This window comes from Saccopteryx bilineata, chromosome 2, assembly GCF_036850765.1.
Source record: "Saccopteryx bilineata isolate mSacBil1 chromosome 2, mSacBil1_pri_phased_curated, whole genome shotgun sequence".
Taxonomy (NCBI): domain Eukaryota; kingdom Metazoa; phylum Chordata; class Mammalia; order Chiroptera; family Emballonuridae; genus Saccopteryx; species Saccopteryx bilineata.
The window spans coordinates 265,682,701-265,702,299 of record NC_089491.1 but is presented as its reverse complement, the minus strand read 5'-3'; the positions used below and the strand labels follow the sequence as shown (position 1 = coordinate 265,702,299).

At 50.1% G+C, this 19,599-nt stretch overlaps 1 protein-coding gene across 1 annotated transcript in view; it reads right to left on the bottom strand.

The window, feature by feature from the left end:
• Positions 1-19,599, bottom strand: part of KSR2 (kinase suppressor of ras 2) — a 295,021-nt gene that overhangs the window by 50,405 nt on the left and 225,017 nt on the right. The window contains exons 8-9 of the mRNA XM_066260479.1: positions 8,938-9,005; positions 6,118-6,236 (exon numbers count right to left, since the gene is read on the bottom strand). Of these exons, the coding sequence (XP_066116576.1) occupies positions 6,118-6,236; positions 8,938-9,005 (187 nt within the window). The remainder of the gene's footprint in view (positions 1-6,117; positions 6,237-8,937; positions 9,006-19,599) is intronic.

The following is a 19,599-nucleotide window of genomic DNA, read 5'->3' as shown; positions in this document are numbered from 1 at the left end:
CTGACGCCTCTCCTCCTGAGGGTTTATTAAGGAACCAGCTTCCTGACAGTTCCAGAGAGAGCCTGAGAAGCCTCCAGCCTGCTCCCTTGTATCTTGGCTGGAACCAGGACCACCTCTCCTGCTCAGGATGGCCCTGGTGGGGTGAGGTCAGGAGCTGTGTTGTAGGTTGAATAGTGTTCCCCAAAAGAGAGCTCCATCTGGACCCTCAGCATGTAGCTTTGCTTAGAAAAAACAGTCTCTGCAGATACAATTAACATCAGGATCTCGGGATGAGATCATCCTGGGTTAGTTAGGGTGGGCCCTAAATCCAATGTCAAGGTTCCTCGAAAGAAACCGGAAAAGAGAGATACACACAGAGGAAAAGGCCACGTGAACATGGAGGTAGAGGTTGGACTGATGCCCCTACAAGCCGGGCTGCCTGTGCCACCCGAGGTTAGGAGAAAGGCACAGAATGGATTCTCTCTCAGGGTCTCCAGAAGGACCCAGCCCTGCCCAGCCCTTGATGTCAGACTTCTGGCTTCCAGAACTGTAAGAGCGCAAATGTCTGCTGTGTTAGCTACCCAGGTGGTGGTCCTCTGTGTGCCAGACAAAGGGAAAAAAGAAAGGAAAAATGAAAGGAGGAGAGCTGGAGGGGTAGAGAGGACAAGAGAGGAAGGGAGGAAATCTCCTCCTACTAGACTGTGTCTTACTCATTTTGCAATCTGCATAACTTAGCAGAAAAACAAAAGCTAAGAGGTGGCTAGTAAGTGTTACATGAATGAATACATGAATGAATGAATGAATGAATGAGGAAAGACAGTTGGAAGAAGAGATGAAGGGAGGGAGAGGAGGAACTGCCTTTATGGAGAAAGGAATCACGTCATTCTCATCTGTGTAGGTCAGGGCTAATGTGAACAAACAGAATCATCAAAAGAGAGAGCCGCATGTGGTGCCCACTTTCCCCAGCAGAATATCTGTGACAGGAGGGGAAATGCCTCCACAGGTCACACCCCGACCTGTGTCCCCAGGGGACCAGCAGCTGGAGGCTGTGCTCCGTCAGAGGGAAACTCAAACCGCCACATCACGCAGGAAAGGGCTAATGGCAGCTGAGATGTGGACATACCCCTCAGAGACCATCCAGTCCAAGCCATCTATTCTATAGACGGGGACACCGAGACCCAGCGACGGGGAGTGACGTGGTGGAGTCATACAGCGAGTTAATGGTCCAGGTCCCAACCTCTAGCCCAGAAGCAGAAACACAAAGTTGTGCCAAGTGATAAGAAACTCACATGTGTCTCTGGGACTCAAAGAGGAGCACGTTCATCTCCCAGGTCCCCCTTTTGCCAACCTGTGCCCTGATTCAGACACGGAGCTGATGGTATCTGCCTCTCCCATGGGGGTTTTCCGAAGGAAACTGCCCCCACCCTCCCACCCAGTAGACTTTGGGGAGTGGACTGTCCTAAACAGTTCTACTTGTTTTATGACCACCGTGGCCTGTTTCCAACCCAGGACCGTAGGTCAGGACATAATGGCAGCTGGTCTGAGACCTACACATGAGCTGGGCCAGTAGGAAAAATGTAGAAATGAAGGCAGAGAGGAGATGAGGTTCAGAGAGAACAGAGGAGCCACAACAAGCCAGAAACCAACTAAAGCTGAAGCCATGAAGAGTAGGAACCATATGGTGACAGAAGCGATGATGAGAAAAGATGAGAGCAGAGGTTGAGGAAGCCGGCCGCCAGCCACAGCCCAGAGCAGACCCACACACCCACACACAGCAGCCGAGTCACGGCCATAACAGAGGGCTGGAACAATGATCCCCGGTCCAGCTGCAGGTTCAAGGGGCTGGCCTGACACAACACTGTCCTCTGTGTCTCGTTTCCTGAGGCCCGGCGCCTAACACGTGACTTCCCTTTCACTTGCTGCTGCATGCCCGTCCTCATGACGGACGACTCTTTGCTGAGCCAGCTTAGGTGGGTCTCTGTTGCTGACAACCAGCTGAAAAAGGCAGGCCAGCACATGGCCACTCCAAACAGCTCGTCGGGGCAGGCAGATCTCCCGCCTTGGGGACCACTGCAGATGGGGTTTGTGATGTCTGATGGGGAAGCTCAAGTGTTGCAGACTGGTCTCTCAGGGAGCTGGCAGATGCTGCACTGCTGCTGCTTCTCCATCCTCCTCCATCTCCTCCCCCTCCATCCCCCTCCTCCTCCTCAATCTACCCCTTCCTCCATCTCTTCCCCCTCCATCCCCCTCCTCCTCCTCAATCTACCCCCACCTCCTCCATCTCCCTCCTCCTCCATCTCCCTCCTCCTCCTCAATCTACCCCCTCCTCCATCTCTTCCTCCTCCATCCCCCTCCTCCTCCTCAATCTACCCCCTCCTCTACCTCCTCCCCTCCATCTCCCTCCTCCTCCTCAATCTACCCCCTCCTCCTTCATCTCCTTCCCCTCTATCTCCCTCCTCCTCCTCCATCCTCTTCCTCCTTCTCCTCTTCCTCTATCTTCCCCTTCTCCTTCTCCCCTTCTCCTCCATCTTTCTCCTTCTCTTCCTTCTTCTTTCCTTCCTTTCCTCCTCCACTCTTTCTTCCTCTCTTCCTCTTTCTTCTTCTTTCTTCCTCCTATTCTTCCTTTTGCTCCTCTTCCTTTCTACCTCCCTCTTCTTCTTTCACTTCTTCCTTTTCTTCTCCCTCCTCCACCCTCTTTCTTCTTCCTAATCCTCCTTCTCTCCCTCTTCCTCATCCTCTTCTTCATCATCAAGCTATTTCCATGCCCTGAGTATCCAGTGTTGGACTAAAACTCTTTGCACTTATCACTGTATCCAGTCCTCCCCACAATCCCAACATAGCGTCTCCCACAACACTTCTCATGTCACAGAGGGGAAACCAGGGCCAGGAGATCCTGCTCCGATCACAGAGCAAATGAAGGAAACGAGTTTCAATCTTTCTGACTCAAAAGTGCACACGCTAACCATTCTGCTGGGTGAGAAGGCTGGGCTTCCGTGAACCCGGACTGACTGAGCCAGACAGGAGGGGAGACAGACAGCAATGAGAAGGAAATCTTCAGGCCAAATTGGCTTGGAAATCTATTGCACTAACCACATCATTGCCTGACAAAAAGAATCTGCGTGAAGTCAGTGAGAAGAGAAAGAGGGGGAAAGTAACCCAGCCCGGTGACAGATCCTGTCCAAGTTCATGTCAGAGCCACTGTCTAAACATAGGTTAATTTATTTCTCTTATCAAATTCTCCCGCTGGCAGACAAGCAGAACAAAGCCGCCGTCACTGATCTATCTGACCCGTATTTCTGTCCCATCTGACACCGAGAGGCTCACTGGGCCTATAGAACTAGAGGGAGAGGTTTTGAGATGGCTCTGAGCTCCTCGTTCCCCCAAGACATCACAAAAGGATGGGTTATAGACATGCAGTTACTTCCCAGGAAGCCCCCGTGCAAGCCCCCTCTCCTAGAGACCTATGTCTTTTGCAAAGAACAAAGGGAAAATGGAACCAGCCTGAAATTTTGATTGGAAGCCCCAGGATTTAAGGTGATGATAGTAGCTAGAATTAGCTGGACACTTACCATGTGCCAAGGAACAGCACTATCATGTTGATTATTTCATTCATCTCCACAATAATTCTCTGGTGCTTTTATATACATCATAGACATTTTAAAACATGGCCACAAATTCCTTGGACTCTTCTCATCAACAGGACGGGATCTACGTCTCCTCCCGTTGAATCTGAGTAGGCTGTGACTGCATCCATCAGTCGAGTACAATAGAATCATCACTGCCATCCCTTAGCTCGTGCAAGCCAGAACCATCAATGGTTACTTGCCAAGTTATAAAAAGCCCATGTAGCTTCCACCTTGTTTGCTGAGACCATCGCTCTTCAAACCCTGAGCAGCCATGTAAGAGCCCAAGATGCTGAAGCAGCCATAGTGTGAGGAAGACCAAGCCACAAGGCACATCCACATGTAGGTGCTCCTGCCGAGTTTCTACAGAGCCCAGGCTTTGACTCCTCCCAGCCCAGGCACCAGACTTGTGAGTGAAGGAGCCTCTAGATCGGGGACTGGCAAACATTTTCTTGAAATGGCCAGACAGTAAATATATCAGGTTCTGTGAGCCATGTGGTCTCTGTTGGAACGTCTCAATTAGGCCACTGTAGCATGAAAACAGCCACAAACAATAAGAATGTGGCTTGTTCCAATACAACTTTTATTCACAAAAACAGGTAGTCAACTGAATTTGGCCTGTTAAGCCATTGTTGCCAATTCCTGTTCTAGATCTTTCCAGCTCCCCACTGTGGAGGTTTTCCGAGTTGAGTCCCGGGCATTATGAAGCAGAGGCAAACAATCCTTGTTGTACTGCTTCTTAATCTCTGACCTACAGACCCCGTGAGCATAATTCAAGGCTTGTAGTCTTACACCACTAAGCTTGAGGTGGTGTTTGTACAGCAGGGCATAACTGGAACGTACCCATTTTACACACAGGAAAACTGAGACTCAGAGAGATTCAGTTACTTGCCCAGAGTCTCACAGCCACGGCTGGCTGTTAGGTTTCCCTGATTTTAGAAGTCACGCTCTCAACTGCTAAGATGATGCCACAAACAACCAGATGGTGAATGACCAAGATCTAGTAGTAGAAACGGTGGGCGACAGCATAAGAGGGAAAGAACATACGGGTTTGGTGAGGAGGCATGCCAAAGGAGGTCAGAGATGGAGGGGGGACCAGCTAGGCACTGTCTTGCAGGCTGCAGTAAGGAGTTTGTTTTCTAAAAGCCACTGGGTTCCCTTCGTCCTCCTCTCTCTGCTGGATGGTTTTTAAGCAGAGGTGACATGACTTAAATTACATTCATTACAAATCACTCCACTGGCCCTGGCTGATTGGCTCAGTGGTAGAGCGTCACCCCTGCGTCTGGATGTCCTAGGTTTGATTCCCGGTCAGGGCACACAGGAGAAGTGCCCATCTGCTTTCCACCCCTCCCCTTCTCCCTTCTCTCTATCTCTCTCTTCTTTTCCCACAGCCATAGCTCAGTTGGAGCAAGTTGGCCCTGGGCACTGAGGATGGCTTTATAGCCTTGCCTCAGGCACTAAAATAGCTCGATAGCCGAGCAATGGAGCAATGCCCCAGATGGGCAAAGCATCACCCCCTGGTGGGCATGCTGTGTGGATCCCGGTCAGGCGCATGCAGGAGTCCGTCTCTCTGCTCCCCACTTCTTACTTAAGAATCACTCTAGCTGCTGTGCAGAGAATAGACCAAGAGGGCCATGCCCTCTCCAGCCTTACACAGAGAAGTGAGATAGTGCCTTGCCGCTGAGAAGTCATGATGCTCGCCTTGCCGCTGAAAAGTCACGATGCTCGTCTGGGTCCTGACCACAGGTTGGTGACCTGCCATGCACCTGGGCTGATCTATACTTTGTCCACCTTTGATATCATGCACAAAGGCATTATGGGGCCTGAGAAATCACTTGTTGGCTTGTACAATTCCTGCCTCCTACTGTGGGGCTGGAAGGATCCGTGGGAGAGCTTTGGTGCAGTCAGACCAACAGACTAAACAGAGGATATGGAAATCACACTGAAAAATTTCAGGCCACATTGGAAAGAAAGAGGCAGAGAGAGGCCCACGTCTGAGGATCAGCTGGACATCAAGCCAAGCGGCTGTGGCTCAGAGCTCAGGGCCCCCCGCACACATCCATCTGCCCGGTCTCCAGCAGGAGCTCAGGAACAGACCCCTGTCCCTCAGTGGTTCGATTCCACAGATGTGTCAGAAAACCCAGAACCACCTGCAAAGCTAATCCCGGCAGCTGGTGAAACACCTCACAGAGCAGAGTGTGAGGTCCGGACGGCTACAGAACCCACCTCGGGCTCTCCTGCTATCCCTGCTGTACCCTCCTCAGCACGCTCACTCCCTCTCATTTCCACGGGCCCGCTCCCTACACCAGACAGGATCCTGGGCCACTCACTCTCCACTGACGGCCGGTGCCCCCCACGCTTGACTCACACCAACCACACAGAATTGGGAGAGCCAGGCAGGCTGGGACGTGAGGGCAATGCTCTCAGACTGGTCCACTGCGTCCTGCTTCGGAACCTCCCTCCCTCCTGTGGCGGCAGCCCCAGCACGCCCAGCCCAGCAGAACCCCAGCCTCACCTTGTTAATTTTGTTGGTTTTGGGGAGCGTCTGACTGATGTGCAGGTCCGAATAGCGGGGTGGCTTTCGCAGAGGGTTGTTGATGTCACACGGGACTGACTCCGTCCGGACTAACCTTGCTGGATCCGTAGGGGTAAAAACAGCGATTTGGGAGTTTAAGTATCACTTTGGCTTTACACTGTTACTCCAGGACAGCGGAGCTTAGGTCCCAGCTCGAAGGCCCACCCCAAGGCTGGAAGGGAACTCACTAAACATGACAGTTGTCATGTCACAGTAGAGAGTAACATCGGGAGTTCTCCACAGATTTCTGTCGGTTTGCTTGTTTGTTAGTTTTGTACAGTCAATCTACGACTTGACCATGACAAATTATAATAATAAAACCAAAGCTATCAGTTTGTTTTCAATATCACAATGTCTCACATTGGTGCTCATTTCAGAACTGAACCTCCTTTGAAATACAAGAGTTCCTGATTTCTTGGGGTCCGTAAGCAGTGGACAAGCTGCTCATCGTGGCCGCCTACCCCCGCCCTGTATGACCTTCGTATTGGGATCATCTTTCGTGACTTGTGGGGTTTCTCGGGCTTGCACAGACTGTTGCACATCAGAACACATTCGTCCTAATCAAGGCCACCGTGAGTCCCTAAAGGAAAGGCTCAGTTTTTCCAGCCTGCCTTTCTGCGACATCCTCAAACCACACAATGACCTGGGGACATGGTTGATGCTAACTCCAAACCTCATCCTCCAATTATTATTATTATTGTTGCAGGGACGGGCGGGGGTGTTTGTGGAAAAGTTAACACTGACTGTGGTCTGATCTGAGGACTTCATTGCTCTGCTTAGCCTGAGCTCCCATTGCCATAGAAACCAACTCTACTTCCAACTGCCTACTGACAATGGGGTGAGGGCAGCAGAAACCTGGGCGGACTTCTGGAAAGTTCCATTTGCCTCTCACGTACACAGGGGCACGGCTGTGAAAGCGGGTGGGAGGGAGCCCTCCCCCGGATGTCAGCCTCGGAGAACAGGTGGCCCTCCAGCCGGCTGGTCTGGTCTCCGTGTGGGTGGCGGGCGCCTGAGGGGCCCACCACGGACAGGTATCTGGTGGGAGATGATGTTCCCGACAAAGCGGACCTGAGACAAGGGTTCAAGAACAGGAGGACTCGGGTTTAAAACAGCCTCGTTGAGTGTGGACCGTTGTTCAGGGAACAGATGCTTCTTAATCGAGGGTGTGGAGTGGGACCGGCACGAGAAGGGAGGTGAAGAGTTTCCCCTCACTTGCCGTTTCCCCTTCTTGTGGAGCTAAGAAAGCAAGGATCACCGAACACCAACAGCCCGCTGGTTTGGGGACACATCTCAGCACTTTTGGTGGCCGTCTGCCTCCTTCTTTAGCTCTCCCTTGAGTTCATTCTAGGACGGGGCAAGTCCCCCTGAGTGGGCACTGACCAAGGCCAAGGAGGTCGGGGGTAGGGGGTAGCAGGGAGGAGGCCAGCAAGAATTTTTAAACTTTGAATCGGTTGATAATGTTTGAAAATAAGCACGTGGCACACAAAACTAGTTAGGCTTTCCTTTGAAACACGAGAAATGCTGCCACGTGGGTGCACGTCGTTGCTGGTGTGACTGTCCTCCGGACGGCGCTGGGGTGCGCTCTCCGCTTCACATGGCCCCATCTGGCAGCTCCTCTTATTTAGGGGACTCTCTGGGTCCCGGGAGGCATCTGAGTTTGCACCTCCTACTCTAGTGCAGTGCTTCTCTGCCTCCAAGTGCACGGGACTCAGTTGCAGACCCGGTTAGAATGAAGATTCTGATTTAGCAGGTCAGGGATGGCAGCACCAAGGTTCCGGTGATTCTGAGATGGCTGGTCCTTGGACCACACTTTGAACAGCAAGGGTGTGGACCAGCAATGGAAGTGCTGGTTATCTGTACTATGCAATATGGTGGCTACATGAGGCTACGGAGCCCTGAAATGTGGCTGGTGTCACCAGTCATTCAATTTCTATTTTTACTTCAGTTTAATTCATCTAAATTTAAGTAGATGCGGCCAGTAGATGCTGTATTGAACAGCACCGACCTAGAGAGGTCCCCAGTGGATGACCTGCTATGTAGATCATGGAGTTGGGATGACACCCCACAGGACGAGCATGGGGCACTATTTGGAAAGCTGGACCACAAAACTTCGCAAGGAGGTGCCTCCTACTGAGCCTTCAGCAGGTAAGGAAAGTCTTTCTTTTTAGTCTTTCCTTCCAGCTAAACTGATCTTGCTTTTGCACAGTAAACAGCCGGTAGCGGCTCTCCCAAAGATAGCTGTTACCTTCCTGCCTGGACAGTCCAGCCCAAACACTCCCAGGGCCCCAGAGGACAGGACACAGACAGCCCAACTAATAGGTCCAACCCAGACCTCTGCCCACACCCACTTCTGCAGGGCCAACTGATTGGATCTGAAGAGCACATAACGGAGAAACACTCGCCAGCACCCTTCTTAGTGGGAAGGAGGAGCAATGGGATTGAGGGAAAGAGGGGAGAGTGGAAATTACGAGAAGAGACAAAAAGGAGAGGAAAAGATTTAGGAGGAGGAAATGAATCTGGGAGCTCAAGTTTCAGAGAAACCAGTTCCAAAGGTAAGAAGTAGGGAGAGCAGAGATGAAGGCTGGACTGAGGAGACAGATGTCAGGAAGAAGGGTGACAGAGGGAAAGAAAGGAGACAAGCCAGTATCAGGGGATCAGGAGGTATCCAGAACTGGCCTGGATGGGACAGTGATCTTGAATGGCCTGTAGGATCCCCCTACCCTACCCCCAACCTTAGGGCAGCATGTGTTAAATACTTACCTCCTCGGTGGATGATGAGGAGATGACAGGGCGGGGCTTCTTTGGTGCATTTGTTGTGGCACTTTAACCTGAGAGAAAGAGAGAGAAGGAAGAATGGGTGGATGGATGGACGGATGGATGAATGAATGATGGACAGATGGATGATGGAGGATGAATGATGGAGAATGACAGATGGATGGATGATGGATGGATGACAGATAGATCAATGATAGATGGATGATGGACAGATGGATGGGTTATGGACAGATGGATGATAGAAAGATAGATGATGGATGGATGGATGGATGGATGGATGGATGGTTGGATGATAGATGGATGATGGAAGATGGAGGATGGATGGATGGATGGATGGATATTGGATGGATGGATGATGGAGGATGGATGGATGGATAAATGGATGGATAATGGGTGGATGGATAAATGGATGGATAATAGATGGATGGATAATGGGTGGATGGATAATGGATGGATGAATGATGGATAGATGGATAGATGGATGATGGATGGATGGAGGATGGATGGATAGACAAACAAATGGACAAACGGTTGAATAAATGGATGAGTGGGTAGATAGGTGTATAGGCAAAAGCAGAGTGAATTTTTTTAACACTTGACAATCCAATATGGTGACACTTTCAGCCATGACAGTCATGTCAAGTGCTATATCAAAACTGAGGTAATGGAGTATAACCTGAATGCTCTTGGAAGGGACTTGAAATGCCCTAAACCACACATCTGAACACTCAAATAAGGACTCCATCTGGACACCAACATGAGTGTGACTGCCAATCTTTGTGGACTATAAGAACTCAGAACTCTGACCACCCAACGTTCAAGCTTGGCTGTACCATGGGTCATGCTTGGAACTCTGCAGGATTTCCAGCCCACTGGACATGTGCCATCACTGTGGCCACCTGGCTTCAAACTAATGCCAGCCTCTCCAACTGTGGACACCACCAGTGACCAGGATTTAGTGTCAGATGCTTGCTCTGTTTACTTCTATTGCACAAGCTCCCCCTCTCTGTGTATAACATGCATATGACTCTATTGGCTTATTGGAGAGGTCTCCCTTAGTAAACCTGACATTGTGGAAAAGCACAAATCTGTGTGAGTGACTCCTTCCAGGGTTACTCCCTTGCTCAGGACAGTGAGTAGGTGATGAATGGAGAGATTGATGGGTGGGTGGGTGGTTGAAAGGAATGCCCCAGTGGATCAGAAAGCCCCAGTGGTACAGTGGATACCAAGATGTGAGATGAGATCAGGCAGCTACTGAAAAGGCATAACCCTGGCACCCAGGAAATTAACTCTGGGTCAGCCCTGGTGGCCAAGAGTAGGAACCAGCTTCAACAGCACCCACTTCATGCTATGAAAAACATTTCCCCCTATCATATCTTTTTTTATCACCATCATCATCATCCAGTCTTAATAATCATCTACCATTTACTTGAAGACTCATTGGACAACCATCACACAAACATTTTACATATACAATGTCACTGGATCTTTGTAACAACCTTATGAAATGGATCTTATTATCAGTCCCATTTTACAGATGAAAAAACTGAGATTAACTGATTTATCCTGGCAGCAAACCTGGGTCCGTGGTACCAGAGGTGGCCTCTCATTTTCCTTAAAGGCTCTAGCTCTGGGAGACAGCCCACCAAGGCTTCCAATTAGGATGAGATTAGTAACAAGTATTAAATTTAAGATTTTAGAGTCAAAATGCCACCTTGCTCTGCACCATACCAGTGCCGGACTACAAAAGGATATTAAAAATCCCAAGCTGACTATGCCTGGCTCTGACATTTTCTTTCAGAGTGTTCTATGGATAGGATGGATACATCCCATGGGAGATGTCACCTGCAGCATTCTGGATTCCTTCACCATTCTTGTGGGCACCAGCCTGACTTCCAACAGCCAATGTCTTTGCCTGAAGGTAGTCTCGGATTGCTGAGAGGTTTAAGAGGACAATACTCTGTACCAAGAAGTGGGAACTTTAGATTTGTTCTCTGCCCTCTTTCCCTGTAGGGATCTGCTAGCTCTCTTAAACAAAAAGTTTGAACATGAACTTGACATTGACTCTCCCATTAGTCTAAGACAGTGGTTCTCAAAGCAGAGTCCCCAGACCGGCAGCATCAGCACCATCTGGGAACTTCTCAAAAATGCCACTTCTAGGCCCCAGTTCTGCTGACTCAAGCCTTCCTCCAGGTGAATCTAATGCGCTCAAGTGTGGGAACTGCTGGCCTTGTTGATGGTTTTGGGTTTTCTGTGCATATTTCTCCCATTCTTCTTGTGTTCAGTCTTTTACGGCCCTAAATAGTCTATGGCGCGCGCGCGCGCGCACACACACACACACACACACACACACACACACACACAGGATGGACAGCAGGGGGGCAGGAGAAGGGATTCCAACAGGTTCCAAATGTTTTGGGCCAGGTCAAGGCTGCTTGGTTCAGGGGTCAGAAGTTAAAGGTCGATGAGGCTGAAGTGAAGAAAACAGAAGTGATGAAATCAGGAAGAAGGGGAGGTGGATCGGATCCCCTGGTGCTCTGACAAGGACTCTAGTCTACAGCGCTGAGAAGGCACCAGAGTCTCTGGACGACTGCGACTCAGTCAGGTGGATGTTTGGGAGACCCTGAGATGGGAAACCGCTAGTGCCAGATGACAACCAAACCAAGAAGTTTCCAAACCCCACCCTGGAAGCTTCCAGAAAGAAAACTGTTCCTCTCTGCCACCCGCACTGATGAGCCTCCCCTAACAAGCCCAGCTGGGAGGCTGCCTGCGGACACGAAGGAGCCCATTTGCCCCCGGGGCAGCACCATGAAGCAGCAATTTAACACAACCTTCGGACCATGTCTGAATCAGGAGGTGACAGGCGAGAGGGCCAGGCATCGTGGCCCATTTCCTGCCTCCCCATGGCACTCGCCCTGGTTGCTTCCCTCACAGGAATGGCAAAACCCTCCCCCACCTCTGGCCGAAGCACAGGAGGCACGGTTTCGGAGGGCAGTGCTGGGCACGGGAGCACAGTGCCGGCTCACGTAGAACACCCGAGAGAACCATCTCTGACGCCCAGACGCTTACCCTGTGCACGGAGATTCAGGTGTCATGAGCTGGCAGTCACACACCCGGTGTCATGAGCTGGCAGTCACACTCCCGGGATCTGCTGACTGAGTCGGCAAGACGGCTCAGTGCTGAAACCACGCAGACCCTGGAGGGCGGGGGGCCCGGAGACTGAGGCCAAACTCCCACATGATGCAGACACTGTGCCCCACAGATGAAGAACCATTTTCCCCATGGGAAATATGCACGGTTCCACCCAAATTAGACTTTTCCTTTTCACTGCCCATGAAAAGCTATGAGCATACAACGTATCGGTAGACCACCTGCTTCTGGATCGGTTCCCCAAGGCTCGCCCTCCAAGGTTCTGACTCACTAACTGAAGGTGAATTTCTAGCAAGTGTATTCCGGGTCTCCAGGATGACCACATAAAAAGGAAACGTTCTCCCTCCCAGATAAGAGATGTCTAGGAGCCTACATCTTGCAGAATACAGCATTTTCTCTGCCACAAACAAACACACAAAAAGGCGGGTAAATGAGGTCAGGATAGTATACAGAAAAAATCTGGGTTCAAATCCTGACACCAGAACATTCTGGCTGTGAGAACTTGGACAAGTGGCTGACTGGGTCTGAGCCTCAGTTTCTCTATCTGTGAAGTGAGGACAATCATCACATCTACTTCACAGGGCTGCAGCGAGGACTAAGGATGCGACACAAATAAGGGGCCTAGGGCAAATGCTGCAAGGAGCAGGCACCGTCCTTTTTACTACGGTAGTTGTTATTACTGCCAGTTCATGCAGCAAGACCTCAGACCCTCTGCGGGATGATCTTCTCTGGCTTGAAGTGCCGGAGCCCTGAAACAACTGAGGGGGGATTGGGTGATGAATATGCCGGTCTCCTCTCTCTTGAGTGGGACAACTGAGGGGTGTGTCAAGGTGGGATTGGCCCCCAAATGCCCACTTCTTCGAGGCTCCTGTGCTAACTGCCTATTTTTCCATCTCACTCCCCCACCCTCCTACTGGTGTGGCCTGGGATCTTCTCCCTAATAAACCAAGCCTCTGTCCTTGAATCCTGTCTCAAGGTCTGTAAAGACATGGAAGGTCAATTAGGTAAGACACGATGATTGTTACAAGAGTCAATAATCCCGAAGCCCTCCTACCAAACCAAACACTCTGCTCACTGTCCCCTCTGTGCCTCTGCAGCCCACACTTTTTTGTTTTTTGTTTTTGACAGAGACAGAGAGAGAATCAGAGAGAGAAACAGGGACAGACAGGAAGGGAGAGAGATGAGAAATATCAGTTCTTCATTGCAGCACCTTAGTTGTTCATTGATTGCTTTCTCATACGTGCCTTGACCAGGGGACTCCAGCAGAGTGAGTAACCCCTTGCTGAAGCCAGAAACCTTGGGCTCAAGCCAGTGACCATGGGGTTGTGTCTATGATCCCACACTCAAGCCGGTGAGCCCATGCTCAAGCTGGTGAGCCCATGCTCAAGCCAGATAAGCCCATGCTCAAGCTGGTGACCTGGAGGTTTCGAACCTGGGTCCCCCGCATCCCAGTCCAAGGTTCTATCCACTGCACCACTGCCTGGTCAAGCTGCTTCCCACAGTTTTTAATGACTTAGGTTCCCAGGTGCTCTGTTCCAGAGAGAGGAAAAGGGGGACCTGGGGAGCGCCCGTGGATGACCCAGGACAGACGTCTGCACCAGACGTGGCCCAGAGGAGCACCAGGATTTAGAATGGTAGCTCCGGGCAACTCCCGGGCACAGGGGAAGGCTGTACGTGGATTCCAGAAGTGGTAGAAAGCTAGGGCTTCAGAATCAAGCTGACCTGAGCTTGAATCATGATTCTACCCATCCCAGATGAAGGAGACTTCCGTCGGCCTTGCCAGGGCCCAGGTCCCTCATTCAAACTGTGACGAGGATCACAGAAGGAAATGCCCAGGTAAGTACCCACATAGGCAGCCAACAGGCCTATGTTTCCGCGTGCAGGGCTAAAACCATCCAGTGTGCACAGGGTCTGCCAGGCGGGCCCCATGCAGCCTGGAAACTTGGAAAGAATTTATTTAAAACTTTCAATGAAAATGGTTCATCTTTTTTCTTTTAACTTCCAAGGCTAATAGGATAAGCTTCAGTTATCGAGAAAAGTTGCTTATGTGGAACATCTTATTCCCCAAAGGCGCTGCTGGCTAAATGAGACATCTCTCCGTCTGAAAATTAAATATGTGAATTCATCTGGAGGGCAGGATCTGGGTCTTCCTCATCTTTGCAGCTCCCTTTCCTACCCGTCCCGCCCCTCCCCCCAGTGCCCGGCCTGGTGGCTGGTGCCTAACATGCCAAATAAATATTGGAGAGATGGGGGAGAGGAGGAGGGAAGAAAATGGGAGGACTGACAGGTGGGAAATAGAGCATTAATAGTCCCTATCAAAAAAATTTTTTTTTGTAAAATGATGTCTGTGTCCTATCAATCGTATCCCTTGAAGTTTGTGAAATGCAAGTATGGCCCTCTCTGCATTCCCTCCTCTCTGCCCTCTCTCGTCCCCCACAGGGGATGGTGGGGGACAGGGATTTGATCAGAAGCAGACTGATATCCTGTGTTTTGCCCAGGAACTGTGGAGACAAATGGCCCCTTTAGGAATGGTTCTGCTGTCTCCTTAGTGGATCTGTCATGGCCCCTGCAGCCCCGGGGAGCAGACATGAGCCCAGAGCCTGGCTTGGGGCTGGGATCAGAACCTGAGCCTTCCAGGAGGGAAACCGGGCCAGCCTCGTGCTGGAGAGAACAGCCGCGTCCTTTTCAAATGGTTCATTGGGCAGTTCTGGCCAGTTTATCTAACGTTTGCTCTGCCCAAACCCCTGATTTCTCTTACTTCCTCTCACTCCACACCAGCTCACTTTGCAGTCCTTCCACCATGGGAGTGGGAGTTCTCAAATAACCTGGCCCCTGAGAGCTGACTGAAGAAATGCTAAAGGAACACTGGCTCTGGGCCAGGCACTCCCACACCGTCCGTTTACTCTGAACAGCGATGCAGCGAGAGTGGACACCACTGTGCCCATTTCAAAGTCAAGAGGACTGAGGCTCCGTAAGCAGCCCGATCATACAAGACAGCAAAGGGCAGAGGTTGGTGGCTCAACGGTACTGCAGCCCCAGGCAGGACAAGGGGAGGGAGGAGAGGGAAGCAAGGGACGGGGCAGAGTCGCATCATCAGACTGGATTTCTGTTCCGAGAGCAAGGGGGGGGGAGAGGGAACCAATAGGATTTTTAAACAGGAAAGTGAAGGCTGGATGAGCATTTTGGAAAGGCCCCCAAGTTCCCCTCTCTCTCTCCTACTTCCTGCCTCTGCTTCTCTTTCCCTCAGTCACTGAACCAAGTGCTCCTCAAGACTTGCAAAAGCAGGAAACCAAATCATTACCTCCTCTGCCTTGGGGCTCGCTTCACAGAATAGCCCAACCCAGCAGTTTTGTCTCATTTTGGTTCCCCTGTGGTCCCATATCTGAGCCAAATGCTTCTAGAAGCGCCTCCATATGTTCTCAGCAAAGGATGTCGAAACACCCCTTCCCTTACTGCTGACAACTCAGTGGGGCTGAACTCTTTGGCCGACAATTCGAATGGAGAAAAACCCAACAACGTAAGTGAGGAAGGTGCTGGGAGTCTGAATATATAAATCAGGCCACGGGCACCAATGGTGTAATCAGGAAAGTCCCAGCACTGCACTCTCCCCAGGGGACACGCTATGGAAACTGGAAGTTTCTGAGCTGTGGGGATGTCCCTCTGACCACCTCATCTCCCAGTTCCCCTAAGAGAGGACAGAGTGACTACAGAGTGACCACAGAGTCACCTGGGCTCCCAGGACCTGGAGGTGTTTATCAGAGAGGGATGAGAACAAGACTAGTAGCCCTGGTCCACGGTCAGGCTAAGATCGAGTCTCACAGTCTGTTTTGGTCACTCTGTTCAAGGAGAAGCAGAGTGGGGGCTGGCATTTGTTGCCGCCCTACTGTGTGGCCAGCCCTTTGCTCATGTAAAGTAGGTAGCAGTCCAGGATCTTGTATTAGAGGGATTGAAAGTTTGAGGAGCAGATCTACCCACCATGAGTATTTGCATCAGCTATTTACTCCTGAAGGTCTCTGTTTCCTCATCTGTAAAATGGGGATAATAATAGACCCTACCTACCATGGATGGTTGTTGCAAGGGTTTAATGAGATCATGCATGTAAAATGGTCAGCAAAATGTCTTGCACTTAGTAAGTCCTCAACACATGATAACACCATCACTATCACCACCATCATCACCATCACCATCAGTACTATCATCACCATCACTACTATCATCACCACCATCACCATCACCACCTTCACATCACTATCATCACCATCACCATCATCACCATCATCACCATCATCATCATCATCACATCACCACATCACATCACCAACATCACCATCATCACATCCCAATATCACCATCATTACCATCACCATTACCATCATCACCATCACCATTACCATCATCACCACCACCACCACAATCACCTCACTATCACCATCATCACTACCACCATCATCATCATCACTACATTCAACCCCCAGCTCAGCCCCTAGTAAAATTATAATCATCCCTCACACACAACTGTAATTGGACCCACATTTTTGCTTATAATAGGTAAAAATGCATGTAAGGAACCATTAATACCCATTACAATTATTGCAAACACTGAACCATTTCTATTAATGGAAAAGTAAGTTTGGGCTTGGAGCTGTGGTGATCTCCAAAATGCATGCTCATAATTATATCCTGCCAATATCCTGCCCATTGTGTAAATTCCTGAAGCTTCCTGGAAACTCCGCAGCAGCTGCAACGTGGGTGCTCACCATTCTCCAGCTTTTCCAGGGCTTGGAGAATGAGTGTGCCCAGTGCTCAGACCAGCCATGGCTTCCTCCACACTTTCATCTCCTCATCAAGAGCTAGGGGGATGTACAGGGCAAGAAGGGAACCGAAGGGGCACGTGAAGTCCAAGGGAAAAGATCCATTAGCAGAGCACAATGGGATAAAGGAATACGTAGCTCATTCCAACAAAAATTAGGAAAGCAATCCCTTAGGTGAAGAGAAAGGAATGTGGGCATGTCCAGCCAGGCTACTACAGGCGGGAGGAGAGGGGACTTGTAGGAAGTATATGAAAACACTTCTGGAATAAACTGAAACTCTTGTGCTGGTTAACTCAGGTTTCCAAACACCTTTCTAGGGAAATGCTTATGGGCCTCAATCCTACAGAAGAAAGCAGTGACCTTCCTTGGAACGCGTAAGAGGCACAGACCGGCCTCGAGCCAACCTGGGTCACCTGGAACACAGGACCTACTGTGCTCGACCCGGAAAAGTCCCAGACAAACCAAGATGTTTGATCGCTTTGTAGTCTGTTGGACATTTTAGCAATAGCACTCTACTGCTGGCATTCTTAAACGCAGAGCAAGGGCCATCCTGACCCCAACATTCTCCTCTCCTTGGCTCTGTGCTCCGTAAGTTACTCCAGCATGATAGGAGCCTCGGAGTTCCGAGCGGTGGGGCTGACAGGCAGTGAGTGGTCCCCTACCCTGGCCTGGAGCCTCAGGAAGCAGCAGCATGAGTCATAGCAGCCGGCCCCGTGCTGTGACTGCAGAGCAGAATCAATCTCCTCTCCACCAGGGCCCTCCTGGTCCTAACAATTGCAACACACACTCAAGCCCCAATACGTCCTGATTCGTCTTTGCCCATGCTGTTTCCTTAGCCCAGAACACCCTCACTCCTGCTCTACCTGCCAACCCCATTCTTCCCCACCATGCGCTTTTCTGCAAGAAACGCAGGTAGGCATGGGCAGGCTCCAAGGAAGCAGCCCTCAGCTCCGCACAGACCGAGGAAGGGCCCAGGAACAAGGGAAAGATGCAGATAACGCTTGATGGGGGGCTAGGAAACCCGTCAGCATCTCCCTGCAAAAGCCAACTCCAGCCAGCTGAACCCACAGTTATCAGACAATACCCAGATTGTGCTGACATCCGACCACTTAGAGCGAAACTTTGTTCTGCACTCATGAACCTATTAGATGAAAACGCCTCGATTCAGATAACTGCAAATTGCTTTCTGAGCATAATTTCCCATTAGTTCATTAATCTCTCTATTCAGAATGCCAACAAGACAGCTGATGATGATTCCAGAGGAAGTGGGCATGAAACTGAAGCAGGAGGAATGGGGGTTAGACATTCAGAAGGATCCTGGCTTCCTGGGTGGAGTGGGGTACCCCCAAAATTAATTTGCAAAGTTAGGAACAGTATTCACTTTTGTTTGCTAAGGCCTTACAAGTAAGGGACAAGTACTAGGCTGAGGATTTTCCCTTATTCATCTCACTGATTAAAAAAATTAATCTAGCGAGATATATGTAATTGATAGTTATTACTTATTAGTTAGACACGATCTAAATAATGTCTAATGATTTTCCTCTTTCTATGGAGGAAGCAACTGAGGCTCAGAAGTGGTTTCCCACCAGTCAGGATTCACATACACACATATAGGGGTGTGTGTGTGTGTGTGTGTGTGTGTGTGTTCCTAGCCTGGGGTTCTAGTTGCTCCTTATATTTTCCATCATCACACAAATATACTGCTCACAAAAAATAAGGTATATTTCAAAATGAATATAAAGTGATAAAATATCCCCTAATTTTTGTGAGCAGTATATTTACTCACTGGATTGACTAGAGGGACAAGGATGAACAAGGCTCACGTCTACAAGGGCAGTAACAGGGGAACAGCCTGAAAAGTAACCAGTAAAGAATAACCAGGCTGTAATAACAAACAAACAAACAACCCTTACACAAAACAGTCTGACTCTTATCCAACTATTCTGTTTCTATAGAACAGCTGTTCTCAAATGTGGTCCCAGGACCACCTGGGACCTTGTTAGACATTCACATTCTTGGGCCCCGCCCCAGATCTGCTGAATCAGAGTCTGGGGGTGAGCCCAGGACACGGGGCTTTAATCAGCCTCCAGGGGATTCTGATGGGCTCGAGGCTGGGACCCACAATCCAGGAAAAAGGGAAACTGGCTTCGCCAGGGAATTTGAAGGCTACCTGGAGCAGTGCTTCTCAACCTTTATCGTGCAGGAGGATCACCGGGATGATCTTAAAACTTAGACTCTCCCACTGCAGGTCTGGGGTGCAGCACCTGACTCCGCATTTCTAACGGGTTCTCAGCTGCTGCTGACACTGCTGGTCCAGGGACCACCTGTGGAGTGGCCTGGGCCTAGTCCAATCCTTGTCATCCAGGGACTTTCTGGCACTCACAGAACCAGGGTTGCTCTAGATTTTATATATATATATATATATATATGAACAAAAATAACCAAAACCAACCAACTCTTTGTCTTCAGGGCAGATTCAAATCTAAGTTGGGAAATCCTTTAGGAAAACAGGAAATGACCTGCACCAGAAGCTACTGCTTCCCCCAACACTCCACTCAGGTTTAAGGCCTTCCCTGACAACTGCCATTAAAATTGCAGCTCGTTCCCAAGGCCTTCTTGTCTCCCTTTTCTGCTCTGTTCTTCTCCTTAGGACTGCAGCATCATCTGAACAGATGATCTATTTGAT